This window comes from Mytilus edulis, chromosome 3 (genome assembly GCF_963676685.1).
Source record: "Mytilus edulis chromosome 3, xbMytEdul2.2, whole genome shotgun sequence".
Classification (NCBI taxonomy): domain Eukaryota; kingdom Metazoa; phylum Mollusca; class Bivalvia; order Mytilida; family Mytilidae; genus Mytilus; species Mytilus edulis.
The window spans coordinates 38178243-38190857 of record NC_092346.1 but is presented as its reverse complement, the minus strand read 5'-3'; the positions used below and the strand labels follow the sequence as shown (position 1 = coordinate 38190857).

Sequence of the window (12615 nt, the reverse complement as noted above, 5' to 3'; positions counted from 1 at the left end):
AAAGTCCCTCTGACCTTTACTTTAAAATTGATTCCTAGTAAAGTAAATCTTTGTCGAATTAGCATGTAGCTCATTTCTATTGTACTGTAAAACTTAGGTTAACAAAACTTGGTATGCTGTTGCATCAAGGGCTGGGGATGTGCAATATACCAAAGTCAAGTCACTCTGACCTTGACTGACCTTTGATCAAACTAAGGTAAACAAAACTTGGTATGCAGTTGCATCATAGGCTGGGGTTCTGTCATTTACCAAAGTAAAGTCCCTCTGACCTTGACTGACATTTGACTCCTTTGGAAGTAAAACCTTGTATGACACTTGTTATGCTGATGGCCTGATGCAAATGGGATTTAGATGTACGGTATATCAAATTCAGGTATGTTTAACTTTTACTTTGGATTTTGAATCTGAACCTCTGTGATAGGATTAAAACATTGTTTATGTTTGGTGCATAACTTTGTACAGTAGCTCTTAGTGACAAATCTTTGTATGCAGAAACATCATACTACAAAATCCCACATACATTGGGTCACATGAAAAACAATAGCATACATACTATTTGACAATTTCCAGATTACATTATTCATGGGTTATGGGCAATTTCTTTTAATTTTAGAATTACAAATGATGCTAGAGAAGAGGAAATGGAAAATAACTTAACTGAAGTGAGCGGCATGCTGGGTAATCTAAGAAACATGGCCATTGATATGGGAAGTGAAATAACATCACAAAACAATCAACTGGACAGAATATCAAATAAGGTGTGTACAATAATTAAAGCTATATTGTTGGAAATGGTATCTATGCACAGAAAATTTCACTCCAAAGAAAAACTAATACTGTGGATTCATCATTTTTTTGTGGTTATCAATTTTTTGTTGATTTTTATAGTAAAGTCTAATCATGAATTTAAATGTTTCGATAGGTACAAACAAATTCTATAGTCTTGTATGCAGATATTGACAATTCTGTATAGTCTAATCATGAATTTAAATGTTCAAATAAATACAAAAAAATTCTATAGGCTTGTATGGAGATATTGACAAAACAACGGATTACAATATCCCAAAAATACAGTTTTCAGCAATTCATAAAAATTTATATCCATGAAAATAAATGAATCCACAGTAAGTTTAACTCTACATATTTGCTATTGATATAAATGCATCGCTCAAGTAGTCCAGCAAATGGTATGGGTACATGTACAAGATTTTTGATTATTATGACATTGATACCTTATGAGGCCTTTTTTGCACCCTGCCATTATTCATATCAAATGCCTATTATAAGAGACTACCATAGATCTATAGGTCAAGTAATTGCATTGTTAGAACCTGTCCTGCAGTTGCATCATTTATCAAATTAGAGAGAGTACCAACAAAAAATTCTTTGCAAGACAAAAACATTGATATATAAATATGAAAAATTTCTACAGTAAACTAACAAATTTTCGTAAGTGTTTTATTTTCGAGACTTTTAGGAGCTGAAAATAACTCGTATAAAAATGGTACAAATAGATTTATATTGGATTCTGCCTTAATAAACTACATTTAGGTATTTTGAAATATTGAAGTTAAATACTAGTGATGTTGACTAGAAATGGTTTAAGGCAAAAATAAAATGGTAAACAGTATTTAATCCTAGTTTTAACTGAAAATTATAATAAGCTATAATGCAGTGAAGTGACTAGTGGATATGGTAAATTGTTAAGTCATACTAGTCTATGAGTTTCTAAAAAAATGGTAAATTTAATTTATTTAGCACATTGCAACATGTATGAATGGTACATTTTTTCAGTATTGTATAAGTTGGACAAAGAAATTTTGTTCCTCCATAAAGAAATAGTATTGAATTTTGTAGAATCTAAAAATGTCTGGTTTCTAAACTAGGATTTAGTTTGAATTAAGAAAGTTATTAAAGCTTAGAAAAAGGCCCCCCCCCCAAAAAAAAGTGACTACCTTCAGATGGCATTATTTAAAATTAACCTCTTCTGTGGTCAACAGATGCACATTTCAATCAGTTCTCTATGGTCTATGTAGTTCTACTTCTGTAATCACTAGCCAGGTAACACTTAGGTTGTGAGTTCAAACCCCTCTCATGCAGGTGCACTGGACTCCAATCTTAATTGACTAGGATTGTTGGTTTTCCTACTGAAGGTTGGTGGTTTTCTCTAGCCACTCCGGCTTTTTACACTAATAAAAACTGGCTGCCACGAAATAGCCCAAAAGTGGCGTTTAAAAGTTACGTTTAAACACCAACAATCAATCAATCAAGCAATCACGTCTCTATCTGAGTTTTATTGAAGCATTGTGCAATTTAATTATTTTTGATGATTCACATTAGTACCCATTATTGTGATAAGGACTTTATAGAAACCCACTGTCACGCTTTGACGGAAATTGATTAGATCTATTAGGAAAAAATTAATTGTTACTTTTGAATTTGTACCAGGTAACAAATGTAACTATATTTTGTTTCCCCCTTTCCTGCATAGGGACTACTTTGAATTTCCTTTTGGAATTTTATAATATTAATAAATGAAGAAAAGAATTAAAAATGATAACATTAACAACTGAAAGCATGTTTTGCAGGCTGGATCAAATCAAGATCGCATTAAGGAGGCCAATAAAAGAACTCATAAAGTTCTGAAGGAGAATTAATGGTGTTTATATGTTATAGCTAGCACTGTTTATGATGCTTAATTGACTTTCTAAGGAACCAATGTTAGATTTTCACATTCTTGTTGCTTAGGCCTTGCTGCAAAATATTTAATTTTCACTACTTTTGCAGCCTTATGAAAAATAAGAAAAGCTTTACAACTAATTTCATTATAAACAGAGTACATATCATAATATTATGAAACTGAAGAAAAAAAAATTATGGATCTCTGATTTTGGGGGATTTCATTTGGACTCAAAAAAAATATTGGATAATATTATGATATAATATTTTGTAGTTTATTTTCAAAATGAAATTTTGAATTCAAGTGATTTTGAAAATTCTTTTTTTTCTTCTAAACAATAGAAAAAGGTTTTAAAAAGTTGAATAAATCACCAGTTTGTCCGGGGGATACACAGTCAGTGGCCAATATTGAAAATTACAGAAAAAGTGATATGCACTACTTTAATTTTGTTCTTTGTAAGGATTATAGAAGATAAACTGTAAATCCCAACAAAATAGGATATTTTAAAGAAAAACATTTGTTTCCAAAGAATAGAGCTAGTGCAGATAATAGGCCAATATTTTCTTATTTTCTTGTTTTATTTTTTCAGTACATTTTATCTCAAATATATTCCAAATTCGAGACAAAGTGGACCCAAATAAAAAATTTCTATATTTAACGATATATGACTATTGTATAATTTCAGGCTGATTCTAACGCTACTCGTATTGGGGCAGCAAATCAACGAGCAACTAAGATTCTTAAGGAAGCATAAACTGTCTATAGTCACGTTTCTTTTTCTATTTTATGTTTTGCATGATTATGATACTGAAAAAACTTCTTTATTTTCTTTTATGTTGTTGACATAGTTGACGGAAATTTGAGATTTATTTTTTTTGCATGCTGCTTCCGAACAAAGACATATATGTTGTGTGTTTTCTCTTTATATCTTAAGATAAGAGTTTTTTAACTCAAAATTATTAAATAAGTAATATGTGTTGTTATTTTCAGCATTGTAGTAAATTTTAGAAAAAATGCAAAATAAAGCAGTATTTGAACATTTTTTTCCCTAGAAGTAGTAGTTAACATATCATAGAGTTTAACCCTTTTACTAAATGTCTATTTATTATAAACTTTTTTATCTGAACTTTTCCGACGTTTTTGAATTGATATGGACTTTTTATTTTCTCTCGCTTTTGTTTACTTTTTGTTTTGTTTTGTTTGTGACACAGGCAACAAGCCTAAATGACAGAGTAGATGTAGCCAATACCAGAGCAAAGAAGATACTACGGGACAATTGATGACATTCCTCACCCTTGATGGGTTTCGGCACAATGCAATTCATAGCAGACAACATTTTATTGGTTATTGTTAAAATGCATTCTGCCAAATGAATTTCCTACATTCTCATACATGTTTGACTCCATCATTATTTCAATCTATGTCATACTTAAAACCGACAAATCTTAGTTTATAAGATGTAAATTTTTATAACAAAAAAGAGGTAAAAGAATATTTTTGTTGGCTCACTTCAATTATTTTATTTAAAAGTTGAGATGAGAATCTAGCCATAGACTAACTGTTCAATATATTTTCTTGAATTGTAAATTTTGAAATTCATCCAGTACTGTAAATTTAGAAATTATTCTGAGGTTTTGATTAATGTGAAACTATCACCATAATAAGAACTCACAATTTGATATCTGAAACACATATCTGTATGCAGAAACTGCAATGATTAATTTAACCTTTCTGTCCATTCTTAAAAAAATCATAATAATTTCTGAATTTACAGTATTTTCAGCATTTAGCTTTCTGACCTTATTTAATTTTATTTTGAGTTTTTTTTTCACATAATGGTGTTTAACTAATATTTAGTGCTTTATAAACAATATATTAATTCTTAACAACCAATTGCAGTACTCATGTAAATTAAAAATGTACCTGCACTCCACAATGAAATCTGTAACTTATTCATTTATTTGTAAATTGTAAATTGTATTACAGTTTATTTTTGATTTCTGTTTGAACGTTATTTAATGTTAAGTTACAAGTTAAATAAATAACTGCTTGGACTATCTATTGGCTGTGATGTAAAATATGCAAGAAGAGAACATGACTGATTGGTAACACCGATTGGTAACACCAGTACAGAAAGTCTGTAATATAGTGTAAATAAGTTAGGTCTAGATTTATCATGCTTTGTAAGACTGGTGGTGCCAAAATCGTGGTCTTTATGAGAACCAGAAGAAAGATAAAATGTTTCTTCTATATATAAGAATGTTCTAAATATTAAACAGGGTTTCAAGTATCAAATGTTACGTTTGTATTTTAAAATTTATCTAGTGTGGCGTCAAACTATTTAAAAAAAATATGTTGAATTTTTCTGTGAATGTGTATTTAGTTGTTCACTGTTTCAAGTACATGAAAGACATTATTTGAATTAAATTGCTTTTAACATATTTTTATTGAAATGAAGGAATACATTTTTGGAAATTATAAATTTTTTAGTTTCAATCTAAGACAGCAAAGCCATTTTATTCAGATAATATCATTCATAATCTGCCTAATATCTGTAATTTCTAAGCAATTTAGTGTTTTGTGATAGGACAGAGGGCTCTAAAAGGAGAGACTTGTTTAAACATTTGAAGTAATTTACATTCCAGTAATTATTTGCTGTAAATTTATTTATTTTTCTCCCCCCATTGTTCATTTATCAAATTTCACTCATATATTGCTCAAAGAAGAAAAAATACTGGTTCACTTATATAATATTTGACATCCATTTCGTTATGATACAAAACATACTATTCAATTCTTGAAAATTTACTTATACATGTACTGCCATTTCACCTTTTCCGAATTTAAAGGACTATGGGTATTAAACCCCATAGTTCGTACATGAAAATGAAAATAACATTGGTTGAATTTCCATTGTCAAATATCATTTTAAACCAATCACAAAGTTTTGTAGTATGATTTTGAAAATATTACCCAGAATTCATTAGATTCTGAAATTATATTTTATGGCAATTTGACTTTCCAATGCTATCAGTTCTTTGTTATATTTATCATTCTATCATTATTATTATTATTATTATATATATATATGTGTGTACATAGGAAGATGTTAGTGATAGAGAAAAGCATTTTTTATTATGAATGTTAAAAATTTTACTTTGTGCAATACTCATGTATAAATATAAATGTTGAGAACTATTTATGTGGGGTGATTTTTTGTCAAAAAACATATGTAGAAAATAGAAAATAATCTGTAAATCTGCATTCATTCTTTTGTCGAAATTCCAGCTATGTTACATTGATGTTAGACATTTTGGAAACTTATGAAGCTCAGTTGTAGCTGCCATTGTAAAAGGTCACCTTATAAACAGGAGAACATTTTCTGAAGTTTTATCTCTGGTAATAGATTCAGCAAAAAAAAAGTATTTTAGAAATCTGATTTTCTGGTAAACTTATTTCAGTTTAATATGCAATGTTTTAAAAAAGCAATTCTTTTTGAATATTTTGTTTACTTTATACATGGAACCAATATGAAACTTTATTTAATGATTTTAAACAATTTTTCAAAGTGAAGGACCATCTCTAATAATATATATTTTGTTTTATGTGCATTATTTATTTTTGTAGCAGTCTTTAACATCATTTCTATTTGTCATTGAAACAAAGGCATTATCAGGACGTAATATTGTAGTGGTTTAACAATTGATGTAAAAAAAAGTTCACATTTTAAATTTCTATCATTTGAAACAAATTTACATTTACATAGTAAGCATCATTTGTAATTGCTTTATCAAATTCACCTTCATTTTACGAAAAACAATCGTCATTTTACGAAAAACAATTGCTTGTAAATCATGCTTAATCCAATGATGGTTTAAAGACTAGAATACAGACATAATAACAGTATGTTTCAGTTATGTTATGGAGTAGTCAAATGACAGCTATTGTATTACAGTCTGAATAAAATCTTCATATCATTATGTTAACTTATGTCTTTATAATTTACTGAAATGACCTGGTTAAAATTTGAAGGTTATTTTGTCAAGAAGGTCCCTGATAAATGGTCATTTTTTCATTAAAAATAAGTCAACATGCGTGCAATTCTCATAGGAATTTCAAGTCAAATGGATGATTTTTTTATTGCCTCAAAGAGTTGTTACAATGATAGGTATAACATTGATTGCAATTTACTAGCCAAATAAAAACTGATAATTAAACATGCTGAATAAATCCTGTCATTTCACTGCTCTTGCGTCAAACAACAAACATTGTCAATGACTTTGCATCAAAACAAAGTGAGACTGCACAGATAAAGAAATGTTTTCTTTATTTTGTACATTAAAAGTCATTGTTATTAATAAGATATTAATAGGATAATCAAATACTGGTATAGACAAATATTTGATGTGTGACCGAACAAAGCAATTTATTCATAAAATTGAGAATGGAAATGGGGAATGTGCCAAAGAGACAACAACCGACCATAGAGCAGACAACAGTAGAAGGTCACCAACAGGTCTTCAATGCAACGAGAAATTCTCGCACCCGGAGGCGTCCTTCAGCTGGCCCCTAAACAAATATATACTGGTTCAGTGATAATGAACACCATACTAAACTCCAAATTGTACACAAGAAACTAAAAGTTAAAATGATACAAGACTAACAAAGGCCAGAGGCTCCTGACTTGGGACAGGCGCAAAAATGCGGCGGGGTTAAACATGTTTGTGAGATCTCAACCCTCCATATACCTCTAGCAAATGCAGAAAAGTAAAGGCATAACAATACGCACATTAAAATTCAGTTCAAGAGAAGTCAGAGTCTGGAAGTGTTTGCACTTAAATTCTGTTTTCAAGATTTAAATATTTGTTTAGCATATAGAATCCATAAAGACTACTAGTCTGTCGGACATGATTCATCTGACATCTTACATCATTTAATTAATCAGTGACCAAGGTAAAAGGCACATGATAAGAAACGTTTCACAGATATTATAAGTGGTAGGTCAACTACATTTGGTGTATTGAATGATTGTAAGGTGTAAATTTCCAGCTGGCAGTTAGTTTTCATTTGTCTTTATTAATTGATTGATTGTTGGGTTGCTCAACCTCCAGTGGAAAATATTTCAAGCGTGTTCAGAATAAGAACAATTTAACAATAAATACAGTTCGTAGGTCCTGTAATAGAGGCTGTTCGTGTTAATGGTCAGAGAAATTTGGTTTGCCACCACTGGAAAATGAGGTTTAATATCCTTATTTGGATTAGCACCTACTGACACAAGCATTGCATCTGGCCACCTTTGGACCTCTCAAATAGTTGTTGAAATTTGCAAAGAGTGTGGCACTCTCTTCACACTCAGCTTCAGAATGAACATCCCTATTCTTATTTGACACTGCTGTAACAATAACATTAAGAAAAGATCCAATAAGATGTACTGGTATTTTTCTTATTGAAAAAAAGGTCTGATTATTGTTACAAAAATTACAGACAGAATAACCTAATTGTCTTTTTATGTGGTATATAGCCAATGAGACAGTTATCCACCAAAGTTTTCAAATGAAGTGGATGTAAGCAATTATAGGCAACTGTACTGCCTTCAACAATGACAAAAACCCATACCATATAGTCTGCTATTAAAAGCCCATGCATGAAAATATGAAACAATTGAATTGAGAAAACTAACAGCCTAATCTATAACAAAACAGTTTATGAAAAAACACATATATGACAGACACAAAACAACAATAACCACTGAACTACATGCTCCTAACTTGGAACAGGCACATAAAGAATGTGGCGTGGTTGAACATGTTTCTAAGGTCTTAAACATGCCCTTTACCTGGGACATTGGTGTAACAGCACACAATGAAAATAAGTTTAGTCGAAAATGCTTATGAATAACAAATGGAAGTATTTATATTTATTTATTTATGACCTTATTTTTATACATAGTAAAAATAATTATACACAGTAATCACGTCAACACTTCATACCATCTGCATTATAACATATGTATTAATATCCAAATGTTTTAGTATGCTTGACCCAATCAGACAGTTTGTGTTTTCTAAATTGAATACATTGTACTACCTTAGTTGCAATTTCATTCAAATTCTTCAGGCTTTTCCAATTCTTCAGGCTTTGCTTGGAGAGAGCCAAGGCATTCCATTATACCTTATGAAATCATATTTGAGTAACACGAATTTAGTAACTCTGGAAGAAACTACTCATTATATTTATCCTGAATAGTGCAGCTAGCATGACATAACATTATTTGTTTTGATTAATACAAAATAACAATAATAAATAAAAGCACAATAAAAATGGAATACAGTTTTGTCTATTCACAATCCCTTATAGTTTACTATATTACATATTATGCATAACACTATTCTCTCTCAACTAATGTAAAAAAAAAACAGGTGCTCTGCAGGGCGCAGCTTTATACGACCGCAGAGGTCGAACCCTGAACAGTTGGGGCAAGTATGGACAAAACATTCAAGCGTGATACAGCTCTGAATTTGGATTGTGATCAAATTTTTGACATTAAATGTTTTTTTTTACACAAAACAAATGTCAAAATTTTACAAATCAATTAAAGATTTCTTCTTCAAACTTTTTAAATCTAAAATTAAATAATTGACACAGCATAGGTTTCTGACACAGAATGAATGTGGTCTAATGAACTTAAAAGGTTTTTTTTGCCTTTGAGCAATTCACTATGCTGTTGAATATTAATCCTCTCAAAAAAATGTTTGAAGAAATTTTCTTTTTATTTATGAAATCTGAAATGAGAAAAATTTAAACCCCCCCCCCTTTTTTCACATCCCTGTTTCCCTTTTTCCAAATCTGATATCAATTCAAATTTCTAATGGAGTTTGCAACAATAACTACCCTTTTAAATACATCATAAAATATTTAAATGTAAAATAAAGTGCTTGTTATCACTGAATGGTAAAGATTGGTTGGTAGTAAAAGTGAATATACATTGTTTATTGTATAAAACAATAAAAAAAACTTCATCAGCAACATTTTATATTGGCAAATTTCCAATGAAGTTATTTACATAAAGTTATTGGCAAATAAAAATAGAAAATGACATCATAGTTATGTCTGGCAAATGTCCAACATACATTATCTAAAAACATTTAAATAAGATAAGGAAAAAAAGCTTCATCAGCAACATTTTATATTGGCAAATTTCCAATGAAGTTATTTACATAAAGTTATTGGCAAATAAAAATAGAAAATGACATCATAGTCATGTCTGGCAAATTTCCAACATATATTATCAACTACTATTCTATACAAAGCAAGATAACTCCAATTGAAAATTAATTGCTATTGCACAATATTGTGCAATTAGATATTTCTTGCTATTGTGCAATACTGTGCAATTGAAAATTTCTTGCTATTGCACAATACTTGATATGGAATCCTGATTTGGACCAACTTGAAAACTGGGCCCATAATCAAAAATCAAAGTACATATTTAGATAAAGCATATCAAATAAGCCCAAGAATTCAATTTTTGTTAAAATCAAACTAAGTTTAATTTTGGACCCTTTGGACCTTAATGTAGACCAATTTGAAAACGGGACCAAAAATTAAGAATCTACATACATAGTTAGATTCGGCATATCAAAGAACCCCAATTATTCAATTTTTGATGAAATCACACAAAGTTCAATTTTGGACCCTTTGGGCCCCTTATTCCTAAACTGTTAGGACCTAAACTCCCAAAATCATCCCAACCTTCCTTTTATGGTCATAAACCTTGTGTTTAAATTTCATAGATTTCTATTTACTTATACTAAAGTTATGGTGCAAAAACCAAAAATAATGCTTATTTGGGCCCCTTTTTGGCCCCTAATTCATAAACTGTTGTGACCTCAACTCCAAAAATCAATCCCAACCTTCCTTTTGTGGTCATAAACCTTGTGTTAAAATTTCATTGATTTCTTTTAATTTATACTAAAGTTATTGTGCGAAAACCAAGAATAATGCTTATTTGGGCCCTTTTTTGGCCCTTAATTCCTAAACTGTTGGAACCAAAACTCCCAAAATCAATCCCAACCTTCCTTTTGTGGTCATAAACCTTGTGTTAAAATTTCATAGATTTCTATTCACTTAAACTAAAGTTATTGTGCGAAAACCAAGAAAATGCTTATTTGGGCCCTTTTTGGCCCCTAATTCCTAAAATGTTGGGACCAAAACTCCCAAAATCAATTCCAACCTTCCTTTTGTGGTCATAAACCTTGTGTTCAAATTTCATAGATTTCTATTCACTTTTACTAAAGTTAGAGTGCGAAAACTAAAAGTATTCGGACGACGACGACGCAGAAAATTTTTTTTTGCGGTCGTATAAAAAAACCAACAAAATAAACAATCATAAATTCGCAATGGAACATATAGTTTTAAACAAGTCAAATCAGTTTTTATGCCAAAAAAAACCCAAAGCAAAACAAAATGTGAATTTACAATTTACAATAAGTCAATTTGAAAGAAAATTCTTTTTAGTCATGCACTATATATAGATTCCACAACTGCAACAAGTGTATTACGATATTTCTCCACTCAAGACAGTTAAATTTTAATATATAAAGCACAAGGCTTGCCGAGCTTTTTAAGTAATTAAAATTTAACTGTTAAGAGTGGAGAAATATCGTAATACACGAGTTACAATGGTGGAATCTGTTTCTCTAATGATTTTTATCCTTTCTTTTCAAAGATTAGAAAAAAGTTGTGTACTTTTGATGTGATGTCATCAGGCATGGCATAGGCGGATCCAGGGGGCCCCCTCTTTTGTGGGAAAAATTTGGTTGATTATATAGGGATCATTGAAATATGACTGGAATCCCCCCCCCCCCCCCCCCTTAGGTCAGTCAGCAGGCCCCCCTTAGGAAAAGTTCTGGATCTGTCACTGCATGGTCGCCTTTTTTCATGATGTCACAATAGGAAAATTCAGAAGAAAACAAGAAAATTTAACGTCACAATTAAATTTCAACCAATCATTTGTCGAGAACAGATTTTTTACTAGTGAGAAGAAATATTTTTCTCACACCAGTCAGGAAATGTGAAAATAACACAAAATTTAGAGAAATTCTAGTCTAAAATGCACATTAAACAGCTTATATGATGAGCAATACAGGCTTTTAGAGTCTCTCATTAATATTTATTAAGACTAAGTTCTATAAATATTTTAAGTACGGTATGTACAATTATTTCACATATACATGTATAATAAAATCACAGCCTAAATTGCATACACTTGATGACAAAACATAGATTTACATCCTACAGAATTATTAACATAATTTGCTCGGTACTGAACAATATGTTCATTTACATCGGTTTGCCACAAAAGATATATGTCTCAATACAGATATGAGAACTGGCAGTCTGGTATTCATATCTCTGCTTATGTAAATGTATTCTATACATATATAAGATTAATATTAATTCAACAAAAGAGTTCCAATACAAGTAAGGTGATGATGATGATTTTTTGTATGGATTGGGACTCTAAATACCTGTAGTTCAAGAGAATTTCAATTTTTTTAAGAATGAGGCCTCATTAAGCATTTATCCTTTAGGAAAAGTACTACACATCATTTATACATATATATCATCCATTCATGTGTATTGACACAGACTTGCAATGCAATGGTGTGCCAAATTAACACTAGTAAATTGCTTTTTGAGCAGAAGAAGAAAGATCATGTGCTCTAAATAACGGAGGAATATACCAATACATACATACAGACGCTTTGCTTTAACTTTAAACCACCTGAAATTATAAATACTGACACAAAGCTGCCATGGACTGGTGTACAAAATGAACAGTATAATTCTGTTTCTTGCTTAAAAAATCACAGTAGAGATATTGAACCTATTATAATGATGATTAAAGATCTTTTGAGCTTACTGTTCACCAA

The 12615-nt window shown here is 30.4% G+C and overlaps 1 protein-coding gene across 10 annotated transcripts in view; it reads left to right on the top strand.

Moving 5' to 3' along the window:
* LOC139516450 (synaptosomal-associated protein 25-like) overlaps window positions 1-6660 on the top strand; it is a 39817-nt gene extending 33157 nt beyond the window's left edge. For 6 of the 10 annotated variants that reach the window (XM_071306580.1, XM_071306584.1, XM_071306583.1 and 3 more), the window contains 2 exons: window positions 614-758; window positions 3366-6660. In XM_071306580.1, coding sequence (XP_071162681.1) covers window positions 614-758; window positions 3366-3434 — 214 coding nt within the window. In that variant the 3' untranslated portion in view covers window positions 3435-6660. The remainder of the gene's footprint in view (window positions 1-613; window positions 759-3365) is intronic. The other 4 variants (XM_071306581.1, XM_071306585.1, XM_071306577.1 and 1 more) reach the window with 1 other exon arrangement.
* The last annotated feature ends 5955 nt before the right edge of the window (window positions 6661-12615 follow it).